Raw genomic sequence first — 24792 nt, 5'->3', positions numbered from 1 at the left:
GCGTTGGACATCTGAATCAATGTGGCAGAATGGTCAAATAGACGCCGGCGCTAGCGTGAAAATGTATAATGTGATGCATGCGTCGAATGTCTACTCTAGACCAATGAAAAAGTGTCAAAAGATACTTTGTAAACTAAGGGCTCCTTTTACGAAAGCGCATTAGGGCCTTAACGCATGGAATAGCACGTGCTAAATTGCTGCACGCGCTAGCCGCTATCGCCTCCTTATGAGCAAGTGGTAGATTTTCGGCTAGCGCGCACTAAAACACTTAGCGCACCTTCGTAAAAGGAGCCCTAAAACAAAAAAACTTTGCTGTTAAATAAGTTAAACCTGGTGCAAAACCGCACCATTTCATTGATTCAGATGTTCGATACATGCACTATATTGAGTACCGTATTTGTTGCTGAGATACTTTTCCTCTCTCATGAAAGACTGTGATTTTTGTCCGAGATAATTTTTTGTTGGATTATCTAGATCAGTGGTTCTCAACCCTGTCCTGGAGGTCCACCAGGCCAATCAGGTTTTCAGGCTAGCCCTAATGAATATGCATGGAGCAGATTTGCATGCCTCTCACTTCCATTATATGCAAATCTCTCACATGCATATTCATTAGGGCTAGCCTGAAAACCCGATTGGCCTGGTGGTTCTCCAGGACAGGGTTGGGAACCACTGATCTAGATGACATTTTTACTGACCACCTTAGAACTATCTGGATAATGTGGAGATGGTCTGGGAGAGGAGCCAAGGTCGATCTGGAAATTATTGAATACAAGTACCCAGATCTGAACAAATTGGGATAGCAAAATATTATCCTAAATGCAAGTGCCAGCGCTGAATATTGGCAGTACCTAGACGACTTCAATGACCATTTTATAACTAGATATTGAACGGTTGTATCTTGTACAGCCCAGCACTGAATATCTTTAAACCAGTGTTTTTCAACCTTTTTACACCTATGGACCAGCAGATATAAAAAAATTATTCTATGGACCGGCATCGGTCCGTGGACCGGCAGTTGAAGAACACTGGGCTAAGTTGTGGGCCAGACCCCGCCCATCTCTACCCAATCTCCACCCCAGACCCTGCCCCCATAATAGTACTAATTGCACCTTGCACGTCCCGTGCCTCATCTGGAAGCCTTCCCTCTGACGTTGCAATGTCAGAGAGAAGGCTTCTAGTTCAGGCGCAGGATGCCCTTGGAGCCACTGCCCGTGGCTTTGTGCACTGAATCAGTTAGGAAGAGGGAGCTGGCTCGAAGATAATGCTGCATCGATCGTACCGTGGACCGGCGGTTGAAGAACACTGTTTTGGGCCTGATGTACTTGCTGGCTCTGTGGACCGGCAGGAAATTTCTGTGGACCGGCACTGGTCCATGGACCGGTGATTGAAGAACACTGCCTTAAACAACATGAACCATGTTTTAAAGCAGTGCTGACCACAATATTTAAATGTTGGTGGGTTATCTATGTAAACTTTCATTGCATCCAGGGCGAAAAGGAAAATGTGTGATTTTTAGATAACGGTTTAGAATTCTTTTCATGAACTTAGTGGTCCTTTTACAAAGGCGCGCTAGCTGATATAATGCGCGCTAAATGCTAACGTGTCCTAAATAGAAATTAAATTAATTGTAATAATTCTTTAATAATTGCAATAATTCTATTCTGTTTATCCTTAAGAATTATACTGTACTGTTACTATTTGTATTTTGTACTTCACTGATTGTCCAGTCTCTCTTTGATGTAAACCGCCAAGAAGTTATCAGATTGCGGCAGTATAGAAGAATAAAGTTATTATTATTATTATATCATATGGACTCACTAGCGTTTAGCACGTGCTAAAATGGCTAGCGCTCCTTAGTGTTCCTTGTTTTTATAAATATTTGTGTATGTATATCTATCTATCCACATATAAGAAAACTTTATTTCCAAATTCAGTAGTATTGTGCATAAAGTGGAATCCATTTTTCTTATCAGACTAAGGGATTTTTTTTGTGAATTGTTGAATTAGAAAATGAAATGGGTATTTGAGACTTTGAAAGGTGTAATTGTGATCATATGAAAAATTAAAATGTTGTTTTTTAAGCTCTGGCATGCTGAGAATTCAATGAAAGTTTTTGGAATATTTGTTATAGGTAAAATGCGATCAGTATTGGCCCAGCAGAGGAACTGAAACCTATGGACTGATCCAAGTTACACTTCTGGACACAGTTGAGCTGGCAACATATTGTGTTCGAACATTTGCACTATATAAGGTACTAATTTTTAACATGTGTTTTTGTTCAGAGTTTGCAGTTGAGATGTTAACAGGCTATGCTATGTTTTATTAGGCCAGCATAAAAATATTTTAGTGCCAAAGCTTCAAAATCACATGGGGCTCTGTTTTAGATGAGACTCTAAGGCTGAAGGAAAAGACAAACCTATAACTAGTCTCTGTTGTGAGGCAGGCATACCCACAGTAGCAGTCTTCAGGCCTGAAATGATGGTGAGATTAGAGTCTGTGTCCATTAGATGGTGATTATTTGCTGACGATGATAGAAATATTGAGGTTTGGATGTTAAGGCAGCACTAGTGAGCAGAATCCAGTTGATGAGTGCACAGTGTTCCCCCGCGAATTTGTGGTTCGCGAATCGTGGACTTACTCATTTGTGGTTTGTTCTGACTGCCTCTTCCTGTAATAAAGTTGGGCTAAACCAGTCAGGAGCTGCATGTCAAAGTAGCTCCTGATTGGTGTAGCCTGACTTTGCTACAGAAAGAGGCAGTGGGAGCAGACCGCGAGTGATTTTCTTCACCTGCCAGTGCTCCAGCTGCCCTCTCCTGCCTCTTCAGTTGCCTTCTCCCCTGCCTGTTGACAGGCAAAAAAACCGCATTTGCGGTATTTCAAAATTTGTGGGGGTTCCTAGAACGGAACCCCCGTGAATTTCAGGAGAGTACTGTATTTAATTTCCTATGCCCTTCTTTTCTGTATGTTTTGAGGCTAATGTTAACGTTACAAATTGAGGGGTCTGTTTACTAAATTGGGTTAAGCAATTACCATATATACTCAAATATAAACTGAGATTTTTGTGCCAAAAAAATGGCTCATAAATGGGGGGTCTCAGTTTATATTCGGGTCAGTGCTGACCCACCCCCTCCTGAACCTGTTGTAGGCCTCTGCCAGGCCTTCATGGCGGTCCAGCAGTGGCCGGGACAGGAGGGATCCCGCATCCTGTCCCAACTGATTCTAAGAATTTTTACCTCCCTCACATTTCCTACAGGTACCTTTAGTATCCCTGGTGGTCCAGCAGTGAACCGCAGCAGAAGCGACCTTCCTTCACTCCTGCTCACACATGAATTCTCATGGAACCATGAGAACTCACAGCAGCCAGTCGGCTAGCAGCTCTGCATGGGCAGGAGTGAAGGAAGGTTGCTCCTGCTGCAGTTCCCCACAGGACCACCAGGGATACTAAAGGTATGTCAGGGGAGGTAGGAGGGAGGTAAAAATTCTTAGAATCGGTGGGATAGGAGGCAAGAGGGATCCCTCTTGTCCCGGCCACCACTGGACCACCAAATCTCATGGTAGGTTCTGGTGGAGGTCTGAAAGTCATTAGGAGGGACAGGAAACAGAACCCGGCAGGTAGGGAGTGGGGCTTTGTGCAGAGACGGGCAAGCAAAAAGTAAAATAAATAGAAATTGTTTTCTACCTTTGTTGTCTGGTTTCTGCTTTCCTCATTTTCTGGTCATACTCTTCCTTTCATCCACTGCCTGCCTTATTTCCGCCTCTTCCATATGGTATCTGCTCTCTTTCTATGCCTCTTCTAGAAACTATGTTTCTCTCCCATCCCCTCCCCTCCCCCCCAGTTGGTCTGGCATCTATATTCTTCCCTCCACTCCCCCCATAGTCTGGCATCTCTGTCTTCTTCCCTTCCCTCCCCAGGTGGTTTTTAGTATCTCTCTCCTCCTATCTTCCCCTCAGATCTGGTATCTGTTTCCTCCCCCTCCCCCCCAGTATCTCTCTCTCTCCTTTCCCTTCCCTTTCTTCCCTGGTTTTTCTTCTCAATTTATTTTCTGTCTTTGTCTAGATTCAATTTTCTTACTATCCAGTCTTCAATTTCCCTCTTTTTATTGTGTCTACCTTTAGCTTGCCACCTCTTTCCCTCACCCCTTCCTGTATCTCACTAACTCTATCCTCTTCCCCCAATCCAGCATGTACCCTTTTTTCTTTATCCTCTCCTTCCATCCAGTATGTGTTCATTCTCTCCTTTGCACTTCCTTCTAGCATCTACTCACCTCTCTCTCCTCCCCACTCCCTACTTCCATCCAGTGTCTGCTCCCCTCTCTCTGTACTTCCCACTTCCATCGGGCCCAGCAGTCCGCTCACGCGGCGGCCATTATGTCAAAGACCAGTGCCCTATTTAAGTCTAGCCTTACTTGCATATGTTCTGTTCCAGTAGGAACTTATCCAACCTTATCTTGAATCCCTGAAGGGTGCTTTGGTTTTGATATGCACCGTGAAGGTGAGGGGAAGAGAGGGAGGGAGATGGCCTAACAAGGGGAAAAAGATGCCCGGATCACAGGGCCTCCTGGAGCTGTGAGGCCCAGGGCAGCTGCCTTGTTTCCTCCCCCCCCCCCCTCCTTTAATGCCGGCCCTGCCACCTGGGCTGTAATGTTCAATAGGATGATGCCCCCCGTGATGAACTTCGAAGCTGCTATCCTCTGTGCATTCAACCCGCCACCCTCCTCCATGCACACCCTACTCCCCTATATTGCGATTACCATTAGTACTGGAAACCTATTGCCATCGTCAATGCTGTATTCTAATCCGGTGCAGGGCATTGAGCATCTGCGCATGCTCAAGACCTGCCTGCCTCCATTTTCTCTGAGAATCTCGGAGGGGGCAGGAGCTGGCAGACTTTGAGCATGTGCAGATGCTCAAAACTCCACAACAGATCGGAATACAGAATTGACAGCGCCAACCAGTGTTCAAGCATACACTGAGTAGCAGGTATAGCTTTGTCTTCTTGGGCAGAGTGGATGAACCATGCAGATCACTTTATCTCCCATCATTTACTGCAATGTAAATGCCGCAAACAGCACACAGACTTTGCTCTTTCTACTCACTCTTTTCTTAATTTGTACAAAATTTTACCATACTATAGAAAACAGGTTCCCAAATGTCTTAGAACTATTGTTCTAGGAATGTAGAGTTTAGAGGCGATAGTTTAACATGTTTTTGTTCTCTCTTTGACCATACTGATAGATATTTCTGAGACTGGATGAGTTATACCTCATGTGCAGAATTGCAAGTGAATAGTTTATGTTCTTATGTGGGTTTGTGGCATGCTGTTGGGTTGGTTGTATATTTGCTGGTCTTTTGCTTCTTCTTGTGAGAGCCTTTCTTGGTTCTTTGGTTCAGCTAGATGACAGTTTGTGTTTGTGATGAGAAGGTTGCAGAAATTTGGAAGATTTTGTAGGCTGTTTCATTTGTGTAAGCAAAGGTTCCTTAAATATTGTGTACAAGTGGTTACATTTTGGGGTCATAAGTAATTTTAAGTACCATTTTACATGCATATACAGGCGTATGTGTGAAAAATCCTGGATAAAATTATCCCCCTATGTTTTATATGAATAGAGGCCATCTGAGAATAATTCAGATTATATGGGTACGTATTTAAACAGTAAGAAGTAAAATGATTCTCATTATCTCACACAGAGGTTTTCTGCTTAGTTTGGTAGTGTATTTTTTATTTCTCCTTCCAGATATTTTATCTTTGTGGATTATAGTAGATCCAGTCTTCCTGTATAATTTAGCCAATATAGTATTTAGACTAATTTGCATAATCAGGTTTAAGATTATGCAGATAGGTTTGCTGGCCTGCAAATATATTTCATACCTATTCATTATGGAAAGCCTGTAAGCCAGACCAGCAAGGTACTCAAAAAGACCTGAGTTGAGAACCAAATTTACCATATACCGTATTTTCACGCATATAACGCGTGCGTTATACATGATTTTTACAAACCGTGCATAAGCTTGCGCGTTATACATAGTTCCCCCCCGACGTCCGATTCACCCCCCCCCACAGGACCGCTCGCACCCCCACCCCGAAGGACCGCTCGCACACACTCCCACCCGCACCCGCACCCCCACCCTGAAGGACCGCTTGCACCCCCACAGCCTCCCGACACACCCCCCCCCGTCATCATGTAGGAGCTCCTACCAGTGTCCTGCTGCTTCCTCTTGGCAGTCCCGGCCCTTCTGTGAGCCCTGACGTCAGAGAAAGGGTGGGACCGCCGGAAGACGAAGCAGTGCAGACGCAGGGCTCACAGAAGGGCCGGGACCGCCAAGAGGAAGCAGCAGGACACCGGTAGGAGCTTCTACATGATGACGGGGGGGGCGGGAGGCTGTGGGGGTGCGAGCGGTCCTTCAGGGTGGGGGTGTGGGTGCGGGTGCGGGTGGGAGTGCGTGCGAGCGGTCCTTCGGGGTGGGGGTGCGGGTGTGTGCGAGCGGTCCTGCGGGGGGGTGAATCGGACATCGGGGGGGTGCGAGCGGTCCTGCGGGGGGGTGAATCAGACATCGGGGGGGCATCAGGCTTTCAGGGTGGGGACAGGACTTCAAGGGGGAGAGGAGAGTCGGGGCGGGCGAAAGGAGAGTCGGGGTGGCCAGAGGAGAGTCGGGGCGGGAGAAAGGAGAGTCGGGCGGCGACGGGAGAGTCGGGGCAGCATGCGCGGTATACGGGTGTGCGCGATATATAAAATTTTTTTTACATATATTTCGGTTTCCCGCGCGCTATACCCGTGTGCGCGTTTTACATGGGTGCACGTTATCTACGTGAAAATATGGTATATTCGAAGATAAACCAAACTTTTTGGAGCAAACAAATGGGCCAAAAATAGAGGGCCTCGATGTATATTCGAGTCATTCCAGTTGTGCACCTCTCACCCCTTCCTGGACCCATCGAAAGCTTCCCCCAAGCTTGCTAGGAGAGGACATGGGAGGAATCACTCCTATCCCGGCTCACCGCTGGACCACCAGGCCTGAAGGCAAGCCTGGAGAAGGCCTGCAATGGGTCGGGGAGGTGGCAAGGGGTGCAGAGTCAGCTGGAACAGGACACAGTAGGAGTCGCTCCTGTCCTAACTCACTGCTGAACCACTAGGGCTCAAGGCAAGCTGGGGGGGGGGGCCTTGCAAAAGGTCAGAAAGGAGAAGAGGGTGCAGAGCCAGCCAGGACAGAACAAAGAGGGATTGTTCCTGTCACAGCTCACCACTGGACCCACCAATACCTATACTTGAATACAGAATTTGGGAGAGAGAAAAAAAGGTTACCTCAGCTTATATTCGGATTGGTTTATATTCAAGTATATATGGTAAAATCACATAAGAACATAAGAACTGCCATCTCCGGATCAGACCATCGGTCCATCAAGTCTGGCGATCCGCCCATGCGGAGGCCCAGCCAGGTATACACCTGGCGTAATTCTAGTCACCCATATCCCTCTATGCCTCTCGTAAGGAGATGTGCATCTAGTTTGCAGTTAAATCCGGGAACGGTGGATTCCACAATAACCTCCTCCAGGAGAGCATTTCAGGTGTCCACCACTGGCTGCGTGAAGCAGAACTTCCTGATATTTGTCATGGACTTGTCCCCCCTCAACTTCAGTCCATGTCCTCTTGTCCGTGACACATTGGACATTGTAAATAACTATTTTTCCTGCTCTATTTTGTCGATTCCTTTCAGTATTTTGAAAGTCTCGATCATATCCCCCCCACAGTCTCCTCTTTTCAGTCGTTATTCGTATTCCAAGTTCGCCATACCTTTTATTAGCTTCATTGCTCGTCTCTGCACCCTCTCCAGCAGTTTTATATCCTTCTTTAGGTTGGGAGACCAATGTTGGACACAGTATTCCAAGTGTGGTCTGACCATTGCTCTATAAAGTGGCATTATAACTTTCTCCAATCTACTCGTGATTCCCTTCTTTATCATGCCTAACATTCTATTTGCTTTCTTTGCCGCCACCGCACATTGTGCCGACGGCTTCAGGGTCCTATCTATCAGTACACCCAGGTCCTTTTCCTGTTCGCTGTTACCCAGAGTTGCACCTGACATTCTATACTCGTGTTCCTTGTTCTTTCTGCCTAAATGCATTACTTTGCACTTTTCCACATTAAATTTCATCTGCCATTTCTCCGCCCATTTCTCTAACTGATATAAGTCACTCTGGAGTTCCGTGCTATCCTTCTGTGGTCTGATTGCCCGGCATAGCTTTGTGTCGTCTGCAAACTTGATGATCTCACTGGATGTTCCTTCTTCTAGGTCACTGATTAAAATATTAAATAAGATGGGCCCAAGTACCGAGCCCGGGGGTACACCGCTAGTCACTTTCTCCCAGTCTGAGAACTTCCCATTTATGCCCACTCTCTGCTTTCTGTTCTCCAGCCATTTGCCTATCCATCTTAGTGTATCTCCCTCTGTTCCATGGCTTTGTAGTTTCCAAGTATATTATGTCCACCGGTTCTCCACTATCAATTTGTTTGTTTACGGTCTCAAAAAATTGAAGTAAATTTGTCAAACATGATTTCCCTTTCCTGAAGCCATGTTGACTGGCTCTCATCAGGTTGTGTGTATCCAAGTGCCGGACTATACTATCTTTAATCAGTATTTTAACCATCTTTCCAGGGACAGATGTAAGAATCACAGGTCTGTAGTTGCCCGGTTCTCCTCTTGATCCTTTTTTGAAATTTGGCGTGACGTTTGCTGTCTTCCAGTTGTCCTGTATCAGGTTGGCAAGTTTTTGCAATAGTTCTCCGATTTCAACCTGTGTTGCACTGTTTTTATGTAAAGCAGAGAAGAGCTTGAAATATTAATACATATTTTGATGGAATATTTTTCCCTAGAATTTATTTTCATGTTTTTGTAATGTTTAGACATATTTGATTGGGAATTGGTATAAGGGCAACAAAACATTTGAAGTATCAGATTGATTTTAAGAGAAAAAAAAAATAGTAGCACCAATCTCCTTGCTCTACTAGGATAGGACACATTGAGGAAATGGGTGATATTTCTGTAATATGTGTTTGAGTACATCACATATCAATTCATTCCTCTTGTGCAGCTTGGGTTTGGAAATATAACATTTTGACCCATCCATCCTTGTTTAATAGAATGGTTCAAGTGAGAAACGAGAAGTAAGGCAGTTCCAGTTTACTGCCTGGCCTGACCATGGAGTTCCAGAGCATCCTACACCTTTCCTGGCTTTTCTACGACGAGTCAAAACTTGTAACCCTCCTGATGCTGGACCAATGGTCGTCCATTGCAGGTAAGAACAAACTTTATTTGAAAGCAGACCAAGAGAAGATACCGATGCACTCTCTTAAGGTATGATTTACATTTTGAAGTACAAATTGTGACAGAAATGCTGTTTATGTGAAAACCAATTGAGTGAATATAGATGGGGTAAATATAAGGAAAATACACAAAAATGTCATTTAAAAACCAGGGTACCTGATGTTTTGAGATCATGTGGGCCCTTTAGCTATCCAAAGTGTTCACAAAAGTACATGTACTATAATAGTTTGTGTTGGTCCTTTCAAGTTTATCATAATCTTCTAAAATTCTTGTTATCATATTGCAATTTTAAGTCATAACCATTTAGGCCCTTTTTCTATAAAAGATGCCTACATTTAGGCACCTAGATCGGTGCACCTAGCCAATCTAGACGCCAAACTTTAATTTTTTTTTTAATTGGTTCAGTTGACGCTGTTAATTGAGCAGCACCATTAACCTTTTCCTATCGTAATAAATTTTACGTTATACTGGTTCCAATCGTAATTATTTTAGCAAAGTTTTGTATTATTCACCGTTATCATTTACGGCTATTGTAAACATAATGTAAATAAGTCATAACTCTGTAAAATCAAATATTTTGTGTTCCTGGCTCTTTATTAGTCCATACAGACTGTTTATCCACTGTCTATGTAATTTTTGGAATGTCCCGTCATCCGGTACACACGATAGGAAAAGGTTAAAAAACAATTTTAATCATCTTTAAAAAATTGATTTTCGGGTAGACACCTAATTCATTAGGCATGATGTCGGCATCTACAATGAGCGTAACACTCTATGGCTAATAGTCATTCAATGTTTTTTATCCAGCCTCAATATTCACTAGTCAAAATTAAAGTAGATCAGGACCTGGGTATATTTCACATTCATCGTTGTTTTTAACTGTTTTCAAAGGACGCCTCAGCCCCACCACTCCACTGCTGTATTTATCTCACAACTGCAGGAAGAATTATGTAGTGCCTCATCTTTGGCTGTCCATTCGAGTGCTTATTAGTGTCTTTCCTTAATTCAATAAATATTTAAATATTATGAAACAAATATTGTAAAATAAATAAATATAAAGTGCAAAAGTACTTAGCTCAGTTCCAGCCAAAATCTGGGAGTCTGACCCGACATGTTTTGCACAAAAAAGTGCTTTCTCAAGGGTCTCCCGAGGTCGCTGCCCTCATCCGATCTTTCTCACCAATCTTTAGTGGAGTCGGATGATGGCAGCGACCTCGGAAGACCCTTGAGAAAGCACTTTTTTGTGCAAAACATGTCGAGCCAGACTCCCAGATTTTGGCTGGAATTGAGCTAAGTACTTTTGCACTTTATATTTATTTATTTTACAATATTTGTTTCATAATATTTAAATATTTATTGAATTAAAGAAAGGCACTAATAAGCACTCGAATGGACAGCCAATGATGAGGCACCACATAATTCTTCCCGCAGTTGTGAGATAAATACAGCGGTGGAGTGGTGGGGCTGAGGCGTCCTTTGAAAACAGTTAAAAAAAAAGATGAATGTGAAATATATCCAGGTCCTGTTCTACTTTAATTTTGGCGTCTATAATGAGGCGCCTACCTGGAATGTAGGTGTGATTTGGGCGGGGTTTGGGCATGGAATGAGTTAGGTGCTGGTATTCTAGACTAGGAAAACCCTGGCATAATATACAAACAGCACCTAACTTTGAATGACACATGGTAGGTGCCATTTTCCTAGGCACCTACTAATATAGGTGCCATTTATAGAATGAGGCACTTGGGGATAAATTCTGTAAGGTGTCTAAAATTAGGTGCCTAACTTAATTAGTAAATTGGCTTCAATTATGAGCTTTAAAAGTTCATAATTGAAAAAAAAAACAAAAAATCATTTGGGTGATAGGTGCCTATCTTAGGCTTGATTCTACAAAAGATAAGTGCCTAACTCCAAAGTAGGCGTTTGTAGGGGCGGAGAAGGACTTAGGCACTGCTAGGTGTGATTCTCTAAAGCAGTGATTCCCAACCCTGTCCTGGAGGAACACCAGGCCAATCGGGTTTTCAGGCTAGCCCTAATGAATATGCATGAGAGAGATTTGCATATGATGGAAGTGATAGGCATGCAAATTTGCTTCATGCATATTCATTAGGGCTAGCCTGAAAACCCAATTGGCCTGGTGTTCCTCCAGGACAGGGTTGGGAACCACTGCTCTAAAGCAGTGGTTCCCAACCCTGTCCTGGATGACCATCAGGCCAGTCGGGTTTTCGGGATTGCCCTAATGAATATGCAGGAGATAGATTTGTATATAATTGAAGTGACAGACATGCAAATCTGCCCCATGCATATTCATTAGGGCTATCCCAAAAACCCGACTGGCCTGGTGGTCCTCCAGTATTCAGTTCAAAAATGAATCTCTGCTTTTCTTATAATAAGTGTTTATTAAGATCCCCCACCCTGCCAGGACATAGATATTATTCATAGCACAAAGAATTTCAAATCTTGATAGTATTCTATCATAGGTAAGGTGTTTCTTGATGACAGTATTTTAGACAATTCTTCTGTTCCGAAAGTCTTGTACATGACTTTTATGTAGTCCTACCAATATACAGTAAATCACAAGGGCTAATGATCACATTTACAACACTGGTTTTTGAACAGTTAGAAAAATGACCCAATTTCATCCCTCTAAAGCAATCAGTCTAACATCTGTTGAGAAAATGAACATTTCTTACATTTTTAAATATTTGTTGCAAGATGTAGGTGGCCTAAAGGTGTTAAAGCAGATGGTACCAGTTTATTTTTCAAATTTGGACCTCTGGTATGTGCCACTAACAATCTGCTGTGTTGAAAATAATCCAGTTCTTGTACTAATACCAATGTTTTCAAAAAATATTTTTGATGTCTCTAGCCAAGTGAAAAAACTGAATACAATAGGGGAATCGCCTTATGTTTTCTCTTTAGATAGCAAAATGTTAGTAAGAGTTTCTTGACCTTCTATATCCGTTATCAATACAATGAGTAGGACAATCTTGTTCTTTAAACCTTTTAATCAATCTGTAGTCTAATTCTCATATCCTGCAGGGGAGGAACATAATTTTCTCAATCATACAAACTGAGTCACCAGTAAATTATTCTTAAGACTCTCTTAAAAAAAAAATGCTGATTTTGAGTGATTGGATCCAATGCGGCTGTGATTGTTACATGAGGTCAGTATTTTGGCTCACCTGGTGTATTGTGTTCAGTTCGGGTCTTATCTCAAGAAAGATATAGCGGCACTAGAAAAGGTTCAAAGAGTGGCCAATATGATAAAGGGGATGGAACTCCTCTGGTATGAGGAAAGACTAAAACGGTTAGGGTTCTTCAGCTTGGAAAAGAGACAGCTGAGGGGAGATATTATTGAAGTCTACAAAATTCTGAGTGGAGTAGAATGGGTACAAGTGGATCAATTTTTCACTCTGTCAAAAATTACAAAGACTAGGGGACATTCGATGAAGTTACAGGGAAATATTTTTAAAACCAATAGAAGGAAATATTTTTTTCACTCAGAGAACGCATTGCCAGAGGTTTGGACAATTTCCTGAAAGTAAAGTCCATAGTCTGTTATTGAGAAAGGCATGGTTGAAAGCCACTACTTGCCCTGGATCGGTATCATGGAATGTTGCTACTCCTTGGGTTTTGGCCAGGTTCTAGGGACCTGGATTGGCCACCGTGAGAATGGGCTACTGGGCTTGATGGACCGTTGGTCTGACCCAGTAAGGCTATTATGTTCTTATGTTAAAACAATGTACAAGGGAACACTGACTGGAGAAAAGGGGAAAATAAAATCAAAGGCCAGAATACAATAGCAACAGTGGTCAATGTCAATGGAGGTGGGAGAAAACATGAGAGGCATTGGGTAAAAAGATGGATTTAATTAATGAAAAGAATGAGAGATTAACCTTTGAAAGCCTGATAGAAATAATAGGCTTTTAGCTATGCTTTGAACCTTGCGAATGAGCCCTCAGGGTGGAGATAAAAAGGAAGAGAATTCCACAAGATGGGAGCTTCAACTGAGAATGAAGTTTCTATGAATGTCAAGAAATAATTGTCTAAAGGAGGGCACAGTCAACAAGTAATGCTGAGACAAAAGGAGGACTCTTTGAGGGGAATATTGAACAAAAAGACTAAGCAGAAATGATGGAAGACCAGAGGACTTAATCTGCAATGTGAGAACATTATATTTGAAAGGAACAAGGTATGTAACGGGAAGAATGTGTTTAGCTTTCGAGAGAGGGATATTATGATCATTCTTGGAGTGATGATAAATCTAATTACTGTATTAACTGATACTTTGGGAAACCAATGAGAAGAGAATTGCAGTTGTCAAGCTTAGAGAAGACTAAGACATAAAGAAGATTTCAAAGAGAACCTGTATGAAGTAACGGGCCAAGAGAACAAATGCAATGAAGGGAAAGGAAAGAATAGGAAACTAGATTTGAAATATGAGTATGAAAGGATAAGGCATTATCCAATAATACTCCTATAATCTAGTTGATGTTTTAACAGAGAGAGGTACGCCTTTCATTGAAAAACAAGGCAGGCTCTGGAGGGGGTACTGTAAGGAAAGGGCATTACTACTGTTGTTATCCAATTGGCACACACAACAATTTTGGCATGCCACTTTATAGAATAGCTCACAGGTAGAAGAGATCATAAATCCAATTAATTGCTTATAACATACCTTGTGTGTCTTTTGTTCGTTTGCCCACAATAACTTTGAGTGTATTATAGTTCATTTGTAGTATGTTTTAACTGTAATATTGTTTGTCAAAAGGAAAAAAAATTTTTTTTATTATGTACAACGCTTTGTAGAATCGATAAGGCGTTTAATCAAATAAATAAATAAACAATAAACAATAAACAATAACATGTTAATTGGTGTTAATTGCCTTGTTAATTATGTTTTGTGCACATCTCAGAATTGTGCCCATAATTTGGCTCGCAAATTTCGGTGACCTTTATAGAATCTAGAGGTTGGTGCTTAATCATGTTGGGCAATTGATTGAATATTTGGAACATCCAGATCCCTATTGTTTTAACTTCTATTATTACTGACTGGCTGCAAGGTTGCTTCTTATTCTTGGATTTGCTCTGAACTGCAGCTACATTTTGCTTCAATTTTTCACCATTTAATTTTTCTAAACACAGCCCTCAGATTGATCTATTCACTGAGCAAATTTGACCACATCACCACTGCCTACCTAGACTCACACTGGCTACCTATACAAGCGTGAATTCAATTCAAATTATACTGTCTATTATTCAAAGTAATAAATAGCACTGCCCCCGCTTACCTAAACAATCACCTAAATTGGAACCATATAACTAGACAAAGGAGAACTCAGAACCCAAAGGTACTCAGACCTCAAAGGTACTCAGCGCAAGAAGATGTATGACAACCTACTAGTGACGCAAGCAGCGAAACTTGACCACTCCATCTCCAACATGCTGACAATAACGAGCGACTTCAAAATCATTTCAAAAAGAAATCATAACCCTGCTATTCAAAAAATTTATCTAGATATCAAAACTCATCCCCTTGTCCATCCCCTCTCTTGTAAATTTCCCCTCAAAGTCTCTACCACTCTTGTAATGTTCTCTTCAAAGTCTCAATCATGAAAACAGCTCCCTACAATTGTAATTTTTCTGGAAATGTCCAGTTATCTTCTTTTGTTGAGAAATGTAAAGTATTGCATCTGGGAAGCAGAAACCCGAGGTACAACTATACAATGGGAGGGATGTTAGTGAACGAGAATACCCAAGAAAGGGACTTGGGGGTAATGGTGGACATGACAATGAAGCCGATGGCTCAGTGCGCAGCGGCCGCTAAGAGAGCGAATAGAATACTAGGTATAATCAAGAAGGGTATTACTACCAGAACAAAAGAAGTTATCCTGCCATTGTATTGTATTTGTATTGGGCAATGGTGCATCCACATTTGGAGTACTGCATCCAATATTGGTCGCCGTACCTTAAGAAGGATATGGCGTTTACGAGAGGGTTCAGAGTAGAGCGACACGTCTGATAAAAGGGATGGAAAACCTTTCATACGCTGAGAGATTGGAGAAACTAGGTCTCTTTTCCCTGGAGAAGAGGAGACTTAGAGGGGATATGATAAAGACTTATAAGATCATGAGGGGCTTAGAGGCTTCATGAGAGGCTTCAAACTTTCAAAAAAATATAAGAACAAGAGGGCATTCGGAAAAACTGAAAGGGGACAGATTCAAAACAAATGTTAGGAAGTTCTTCTTTACCCAGCGTGTGGTGGACACCTGGAATGCGCTTCCAGAGGACGTAATAGGGCAGAGTATGGTATTGGGGTTTAAGAAAGGATTGGACAATTTCCTGCTGGAAAGGGGGATAGAAGTGTATAAATAGAGGATCACTGCACAGGTCCTGGACCTGTTAGGCCACCGCGTGGGCGGGCTGCTGGGCACGATGAACCTCATGTCTGACCCAGCAGAGGCATTGCTTATGTTCTTATGTTCTAATCTGCCTAGAACTACAAGGTACTGGCGGAATAGAAGTCACTAATGTAATGTAGTGTAATGTAATCATGTAGTTCCCAGTCTCTGATTATTGTTCTTGTGTTTTCTTTTAAATCCCTTTCCAGGTATTCCTTTCAATTTGTAATGTTTCTCTTGTTATCTTCCTCTGCTTCATCCATTTCTGATGCTGATCTTTTCAGCTTTCTTCTATTTGCCTGCCTCTGTCCATTCAGATTTCATTCATGTTCACCATGCAGTCTTTAATCTTCCTTTTTTCACTGCATCTACCTACAGCTTTCTATATTTTTCCCTCACTCAAGCACTAACTCTTCCTTTTATTCCCCCTGTATTTAACTCTTCCCCTGCCATCTAACTTGTCCTGTCTTCCCTTCTCTCCTGCTATCCAGCATCTTTCTGCTGCTCCTATCTCCTTGAACCATCTTACATCTTATCTGTCTTTTTCTCACCTTACCATGAAGCATAATCTCTGTCTCTATCACTCCTCCCTGCCATGCAGCATCTCCTCTTGGTGTCTCTTATCTCCCTACCCTGTCATGCAGCACCCATCTTCCTCTCCCCCCCCCCCAATCTAGTATGGCTCTGACTCTCCCTGAATGTCTCTCTTATCCCAATCAACATTATTTTATTTTTATTTTTTGCTTTCACCTTAATCATGCATTGCTCTGTCTCTTTCCCTTCCCCATCCAATCCAGCGTTGCCCATCACTGTCTCTCCCTCCCCCATATAGCATTAACAATCTGTTTCTCTCTTCCGCCCTCCATCCAACATAGCTCTGCCCCCTTCCCTCTCTCACCCCAAAGCATCACACCCTTTCTCTCTCATCCTCCTCCCTCCACTCTTGCTACCATCCTGGGTAGCTGGAGGCAACAATGGCAGCAGCAAAAACAACAGCAAGATGTGTGGGACCAGCATATACCACTACTAGCTTTGCTAATCTTGTTCCTCTAATTCAGGAATTTATATCAGAGGGAGAAGGTCTTGCAGAACTAGCACTGATGTGAAAGAAAGTAGTTCTGTACATCTTGCTGGTGTTTTTACTGCTGCCATCACCATGACTATCATAGACCTGCTAAGGCAGGGGGCCCAGAAGCAGTGGCAACAAGGAAGGAGAAGATTATAGTTGGAGCTCCTATATCCTGTCTCCTCTGACATAAAACTTGTGTCAGAGAGTGGCTCGACTGGGGGGTGGGGCGGTTAGGGGCAAGATTGGCCTGGAGTTTATCATTTATTTCTACTGCAGCAGTGGTAGCTACAGAAGAACCAGTTAGTTGGTGTGGAAGTCAAAGAAGAGGAGATGCTGCAGGGTGCATTCAGCCTTACACCCCTACCTTATATAACTTTCAGGCCTCTAACCTGCCCCCCACCCAAGAAATCATAACTTAGTGGCGTGTGTCACGTACACCAATAAGGAGCAATATTGAAAAGTCTTTTACTAAGGTAAATTCAGAATGATACCATTCATTGCGGCCAGTTCATCACTGGGCGTTTCATTGGAGCTGTGCTGAAACAACCATGCTGAATTGCCCCATTCCAAGAGGGGACTGTGGGAGTGCTTGAGGAAGAGGTGCTGGATTATGAACAGGGAGGAGAGGGGGAAGGTAGAATTTAGGGGGGGTGGAGGGCATAGCTCCTCAAATGCTGAATCATCCCATTCTGAGAGGGGACAGGGCGATAACATAAGGAAACACTATGGGTGATAAGCTGGAGACCTTTCTTCTCCTCTCATCCCCATTTTCCCCTGGCTTCAGATTCTTTTCCTCCGAGCAGTGGACAAATTAGCTGCAGTAAAGATAATAGAAGGAAATTTTCCCTTACTTTACCACCCAGGATCTGAGGAATTTATTGAGTGTTAGTGTATTTTATCTTTTAACAAACTAGCCCAAAAGCTCCCGTTGAATGAGCGGCAATCTCTGCTAATTGCTTTATCCTGCTGGAGAGCTATAATTACCTCGGAATTAGATGTATTTCTCCCTGCCTTGTAAGGAACTTGAGCAGAGCCCCATTATGCTCCTGTCCTGATATTTTCTTTTTAATCTTGTTATGTCGCAACCACAATTTCTCCTTTCCTTGTGACCTTATTTAAGGACCACAGATTTATACTCTTGTACCTGTGTTTATGTAATTATTTATTTATTAAAAAATTATATACTGCTTTAAACCATATTTATATTGTGTAGTCTATCATATTTTTTTTAGTTCATTTTCTCTCATGAATAGTATTTTTACAGGTTCTGCTCTGACATTAACACCATCGTTGCAGAGGAATTTTCCCACATGAAATAAGACGATTCATTGCGGCCACGTTTCATGCGATGATTCAGCAATGAAACAGCCCAGATAAATTGTCCTAGACCCATCAAATTTGCACAAACCCTATTCAACTGCCTAGACTTGCATAATGGCTGGACTGGCTTGCGCCTAGCCCAAACATCTCACCAGGCTGGTCCCCTTTGTCAATCTCTAGTTGTCAAAGTAGCTTCTTAACTATTGTTCGGATAACATGCATAGAAGCCAACTTTTTACAATATTTGGAGGTGCTCAACCTATCTCAAGTTACCCCACCTGGATAAAGTGAAAGCATTTACTCAATATTGGGAGTGCTCAAGCAATTACTGAGCTGCCACCCTTGATACCATGAGAATATTTTAAGGAGCTAGGGTAGTGGGGAGAGCTTCTCAGAATATAGATAGGAAGGAAAAGATTTCAAAAGTTTTAATGTTCCTGATCAAAAGTTTTTAAATCTTTTCCCTCCTATCTATATTCTGAGAAGCTCTCCCCACTACCCTAGCTCCTTTTTGTGCTAGATTTTCACTTTTCAGTTTTTTCAGTTTTCACTTTTTTAAATTAATAGCTTTATTGATTTTTCAGTTCCAAGTAAACAGCAAATATTAATATATCAATTCCCATTTTTGTCCAGTCTGTTAATAGTGTATAATTATCTTTGTAAGTCTACCCTAATTTTATATTTTTGTAAGATTTGGTTGGAAACCGCTTAGGCTTTAATAAGTGATGAATCAAAAATATTATAAGCTTGAATCAATACATAAGATAGCTATTAAACAACCACAGAAGAATCAGGTACACATTCTTCCTTCAAAGCACCTGCCCTAGTCACCCTCAAATCCCATAGTTCCTCAAATATTCCCCCACCCTCCCCTAGATCAAATTAGCTTTCTTCCGAAACTCAAATTTTATTTTTTTTTCATTTTCATGCAACTGCAAAACTCCCCATTTTGCCATATTTCAGGGCTGTAAGTTTATATAAAACATACCATTCATAGAAATATAGAACATAGAAACATAATGACAGATAAAGGTCAAATGGCCCATCTAGTCTGCCCATCTGCAGTAACCATTATCTCTTCCTCTCTCTAAGAGATCCCACATGCCTATCGTATTCCTTCTTGAATTCAGACCGTCTCTGGAGCCTATCACCTCTTAACTTCATCCTATGCCCTCTCATTCCAGAGCTTCCTTTCAAATGAAAGAGACTTGACTCATGCACATTTATGCCATGCAGGTATTTAAATGTTTCTCAAAAATATTAAATAGCAACAATTAATAAATAAATATGCAAAGACTAATGTTGACACGTCCAGATAGAGAGAACTATGGTTGTTATTTTTTAATATTTATAAATTGTGGAGAAAAAGCCTCAATACTTGAAACTTTGACAGCAATCTTATAGGATTATAAGCTGATCATTAATACTTATTCATCATCACAAAAAACTCCACATTTATTAAGTTACTCTCAAATCGGGCTACAGCCCACCACTGTGCACAGGGCAAGAAAAGAAGTACTTCTACTTAGCTGTGTGACGTGGAAACAAGATGGTACCTCAGCATACGCTTTCGACTATCGCTCAGCAGAGCTAGTTGCTCCATCCAAGCCCTTCCACAGCTAACCAATAAGAGCCTTGTATTGCCATGACTGGCTGCCTCAGGGATTTTTTAAATCTGAAGCTCCTTTTCTTGCCCTGTGCACAGTGGTGGGCTGTAGCCCGATTTGAGAGTAACTTAATAAATGTGTTTTTTGTGACAATGAAGAAGTAATAATGATCAGCTTATAATCCTATGAGATTGCTGTCAAACTTTCCAGTATTGAGGCTTTTTCTCCACAATTTATAAATATTAAAAAATATTTAGATAGAGTGTGAGCCCACTGGGACAGAGAGGGAAAATGCTTGAGTACCTGATTGTAAAACCGTTTAGATAACCTTGATAGGCGGTATATAAACACCTAATAAACTTAAACAACCATAGTTCTCTTTATCTGGACATGTCCTATCACTGCCTGGTAACATTAGTCTTTATATATTTATTTAAATGTCTCTATCACATCTTCCCTCTCCCACCTTAGGACTCACCAGCTGTTTCCAAACTGCCACTAGCACTAGTCTGAAAACAGCTTAGAAAACGCCACATCACCCTTCTCCAAACCTGGTTCATAATGATTTAAAAAGACAAGCTCTATTTTGGTCTCTATATTGTGATCCAGAATTTGTGATAATTTTTGAAAGGCCTCCAACCAAAACTCCTGTACCACCACACAACCCCATTCCATATGGAGATAGGTACAGTCCCCTCCACAACCCCTTCAACATTCTCCCATTCCCCCATTATCAACCTGGCCATACGTATCGATGTATAGTATCATCTCAGGAGGGCCTTATAACCTTTCTCTGCCAGAAGTGTGGCCATACCCAGGGACCTAATATGTTTCCACATAATTTCCCTATTCCATCAGTGTTAAGGGCCTCTCCACATCATCCTCCCATGCCTCTATGTACTTCAAAGCCTCCCACCATCTTCTATTTAAACATTTATAGATTTCTTGAATTATCCCCTCCTTAATACTTCAGGGTCTTCTATCTCAGGGTCAATATGCAATTTTGTTAATCATAATATTTTGATTCAATTGTTAGCTAATATTGGTCTTAACGGAAAGGTATTATACTGGTTTAAAGGATTTTTTGATGTTAAGATCGTATTGAGTCCATAATGAGGGCAAGTTTTCACCTATATGGACCTCTATTTGTGGGGTACCGCAGGGCTCTCCATTGTCCCCTGTTTTGTTTAACATTTATATGACTACTTTGCAATCTTTGAAACTATTTCCAATAGAAATAATTTATAATTATGCAGATGATATTTTTATTTTTTTGGAAGTCGATCCTTTTCTGAATAGTTTAAAATCAGACATTCATTCTTGCATCTTAAGAATCCAAGATTAGGCATTTTCAGTGTGCATAAAATTAAATACTACCAAGACAAAATTATTAAGATTTGGGCCAAATATTGAGCAGTTGCCTAGCTCAATTTTGTTAGCCTCTGGTGACTCACTGAAAATTGATTTTTCATCTAGAATTCTGGGTTTTATTCTGGATTCTTCACTCTCATTATCTAATCAAATTAATCATGTTACTAAAAAATGCTTTTTCAGTTTAAAGATGCTTAGAAGAATACGTCTTCTTTTTTTCAGCAACATACATTTTGCAGTTTTGGTTCAGGCCATTATTTTATCTCAGTTGGACTGACAACTCGCTTTATGCTTGTTTAAGTAAATGTAATTTGAGGAGGCTACAACTTATCCAGAATACAGTGGCTAAACTGATATATGATAAACATAAATATGATCATGTCATACCTTTACTGAGATCCCTTCACTGGCTTCCTGTTTACTGGAGGATCCAATTTAAATGTGCAATTGTAATTTTCAAAATCCTATATGGTATTTTTTCTCCTTTGGTTCCAATCTCATTTAATTCATAAAATAATCTCTAATTCTAGGAACTCTCAGAAATAAACTTGGCTTTCCCACTGTTAAAGGAATAAAAACTATGGCCAATTTTTGTTGATCATTTTCTTTTTTTATTCGTAAAAGTTTAGAATGACCTTCCTTCTATAATTAGAGTTCTCTCTCATCTACCCACTTTTTGTAAAGTACTGAAGACATATTTATTTCAGAAATTTAATAATGATCCTTCATTTTCAAATAATCAATCATAAAAGATAAAATTCTGGCCTAAAAGATATAGTTTGTGTTCTAATCTGTATAATTTTATTAATATTTTGTTAACCGAGTCGAGCCCTCCTGTTGGGTTGAATCGGTATAAAAAAAAAAAAATCAAAGATTAGATTAGATCCTAATAGTTTTTCAAACCCAGTTTTGCCCCTGAACTGCAGAAAGGAAAAAAGATCCTGAGACTCTAGTCCACATTGATCCTGTAATTCCCCTAAGGTCTTGACATCCCTCTTAGTCAAATCCAAAAACTTGCCCCCCCACACACATCAAACCTTTACTTTCCCAAGAAATAAAAGCATTCTCCCCTCTACCCACAGCAAATTCCTTATTGAATTTTAATGGAGTAAACCTCTTCCCTTCCAGCAGAGTTCACGTGACCCCTCTCCACACTATTAGGGCAATACTTACCAAATCCAGGTCCCTTCCCAATAGGCCTCCCTGTGCGCCCCAGGGTAGATGTAACAGTGGTGCCATGAAAACCCCTGCTTGTTCTATATCCACCCATTGTTTGCATTCCTGAGCTTGCCATTCTTGCAGTACTCTCAATTATACTGGACCTTACCTGATGGTTTAACGGTCTTTCAGGGCAGGAGCGATCTCTCAAAAGACTACGGTAACTCACGGCAGCCATTTGGGAGATGAGTGATCTGCACGGGGCAGGAGCGTAGGAAGATCGCTTCTGCCCCGAAAGACCGCTGGACCACCAGGTAAGGTCTGGGGAGGTGGGGGTGATTCCAATTTTAGGAAATAGCGAATAATCAAAATTGCGAGTCCTAAAACCGCAAATTGGGAGGGGGAAGTGTATACTCTAACTCAGTGTTCTTCAACCTTTTTACACCTATGGACCAGCGGAAATAAAAGAATTATTTTGTGGACTGGCAAATTACTAAGACTGAAATTTAAAAAAAACATCTCCGCCCCGTCCCCACTAGCTTGGTCCTGCAAACCAAATGATCCTATCCGTACAAGCCTCAAATAGTTATGATTTTATATTGAACATATTTTTATTAAAGTATAAAAAGAAACAATATTCTTTATAAATGTCATTATACAGAGCAAGGATCAACAACACCCCTGTCTCCCCTCCCCTTCATATATCCCCTCTACTATCAAGAAAATTGAATAAGCCAAATTATGACAGAATGGTACACAGAAATATCATGCTAACAGAATACCGCAGTCACACATGACAGGAATAGCGTTAGGGGAGTGCAACTAGAGCAACTGCCCCCTGGTCAGAGAGAGCCCCCAGTTATGTCAAACACCAGCTCTAACAGGATACATATTTCAAATCTGATATATTCTAATCACAAGATAGAAATAAAATTATTTTTTTCTACCTTTTGTCATCTCTGGTTTCTGCTTTCATCGTCTTTTCACTCTCTTCCATTCAGCGTCTGCCCTCTGTCTCTTCAATCCAGCATTTCCCCCTTCCATATGGTATCTGCTTTCTTTTTATACCCCTCTCCCCTTTCCATCCAGCCTGTGCGCCCTCTCTCCTTTTTACATGATTCATTTTGCTCTCATTTTTATCTCTCCTACACCAGATCTAGCATCTTTGACCCTCTCTCTTTATTTCTCATCTGACCCCCCCTTCCCAACATCAATCTCTCTCTACTTTATCATTCCTCTGTCTCTCCCCTTTCCCTCATCTGATCTCTCCATTCCATCCTAACTCGTTCCCCTCCTCTAATCTTGGTTAGGTAAATGTATTCAGCAAGCTATGTTATCCTATTGCAGTTTTCGGAAATTAATTAAGACCACTTTGTTTGATAAGTTTATTACTTAGTGAGTTTTATTATTGAAATTCTATTTTACAAATATTTGGATTTTTCACTGTATTATTGTATTTCGCTGATTGTCCAGCTCTTTTTAGTGTAAACCGCCTAGAACTTTTGGTTATGGCGATATCTAATATAATAAAATGCTAGGCCGTGCATGCGCAGTTCCTAAGTGTGTGCCGCTTTTCCGTGAGCTGTAGCGACACATAAGAAGTGCGCATGCGCGGCTTCTGGTCCGTCCTGCTGCTGCGTGTTCGCGCATCACAAAAGCTTCCCTGCTCTCCACCTACCGGCCGAAGCGCGAGCAAGCTGCGGAAGTGGTGGTGGTGGTGGCCGGCCTCAGGTATCAGTTTGACGTTAGGATGGTGGGGTGGGGAGGCCTGCGGAGCCCAGCAACTTTCCGCTGCCCGGGACCCGAGTCATTTGCCGCCCCCCCCTTCCGTTCCCGCGGGCACGACTGGCGATTTAAGCAGCGTATGCATCAGTGTTCACACGCTGCTTCGGGCCCTTCTACTGCCCTGATTTGCTCCGGACGTGCCTGAGTAAATCAGGGCAGTAGAAGGACCCGAAGCAGCATGTGAACACTGATGCACACGCTGCTTAAATCGCCAGTCGGGCCCGCGGGAACGTAAGGGGGGGGCGGCGGCAAATGACTCGGACCCGCGTTTGTAGTCGCCACTGTGGGAAGGGAAAGAGGGTAGAGGAAACGCTAATGCTGCTGTACAGGGAACTGGTGTAGGGGGAGGGAAATGGAAGGGGGAGGGAATGCTGCTTTGCACAGACAGAGGGAGGAAGGGAGACAGAAAGACAAGAAGAAAGACACAGGGCCAGGGAGATATACAGAAAGACAAACAGACAAAGGGGGCCAGGGACAGAGACAAACAGAAAGAAAGACAGCGGGAGTCGCGTCAGGAGGAGTGCGGGATGGTAGTGGACAGCCAAGGAAAAAGAAAGACAGAAAGAAAGACAGAAATACAGAAAGCGGCTAAGGAGAGAGAGAGAAAGAAATAAAGACAGACACACACACATATATTCTAGCACCCGTTAATGTAACGGGCTATAAGACTAGTAAAAGAATAAAGTTATTATTATTATTACTAGGCCGCGCCTCTACAGTTTGTACACTTCACAATGAAATCCTGCATGAAAGTGAGATG

General features: G+C 41.9%; 1 protein-coding gene across 12 annotated transcripts in view; it reads left to right on the top strand.

Annotated features, from left to right (window-relative positions):
- Positions 1-24792, top strand: part of PTPRD (protein tyrosine phosphatase receptor type D) — a 1247124-nt gene that overhangs the window by 1063714 nt on the left and 158618 nt on the right. For all 12 annotated transcript variants that reach the window (XM_033918844.1, XM_033918800.1, XM_033918751.1 and 9 more), the window contains 2 exons: positions 2132-2251; positions 9138-9292. In XM_033918844.1, the coding sequence (XP_033774735.1) occupies positions 2132-2251; positions 9138-9292 (275 nt within the window). The remainder of the gene's footprint in view (positions 1-2131; positions 2252-9137; positions 9293-24792) is intronic.

This window comes from Geotrypetes seraphini, chromosome 1 (genome assembly GCF_902459505.1).
Source record: "Geotrypetes seraphini chromosome 1, aGeoSer1.1, whole genome shotgun sequence".
NCBI classification, from domain to species: Eukaryota; Metazoa; Chordata; class Amphibia; order Gymnophiona; family Dermophiidae; genus Geotrypetes; species Geotrypetes seraphini.
Note: the sequence above shows the minus strand (reverse complement) of the source record. Positions and strands in the feature narration are given on the sequence as shown.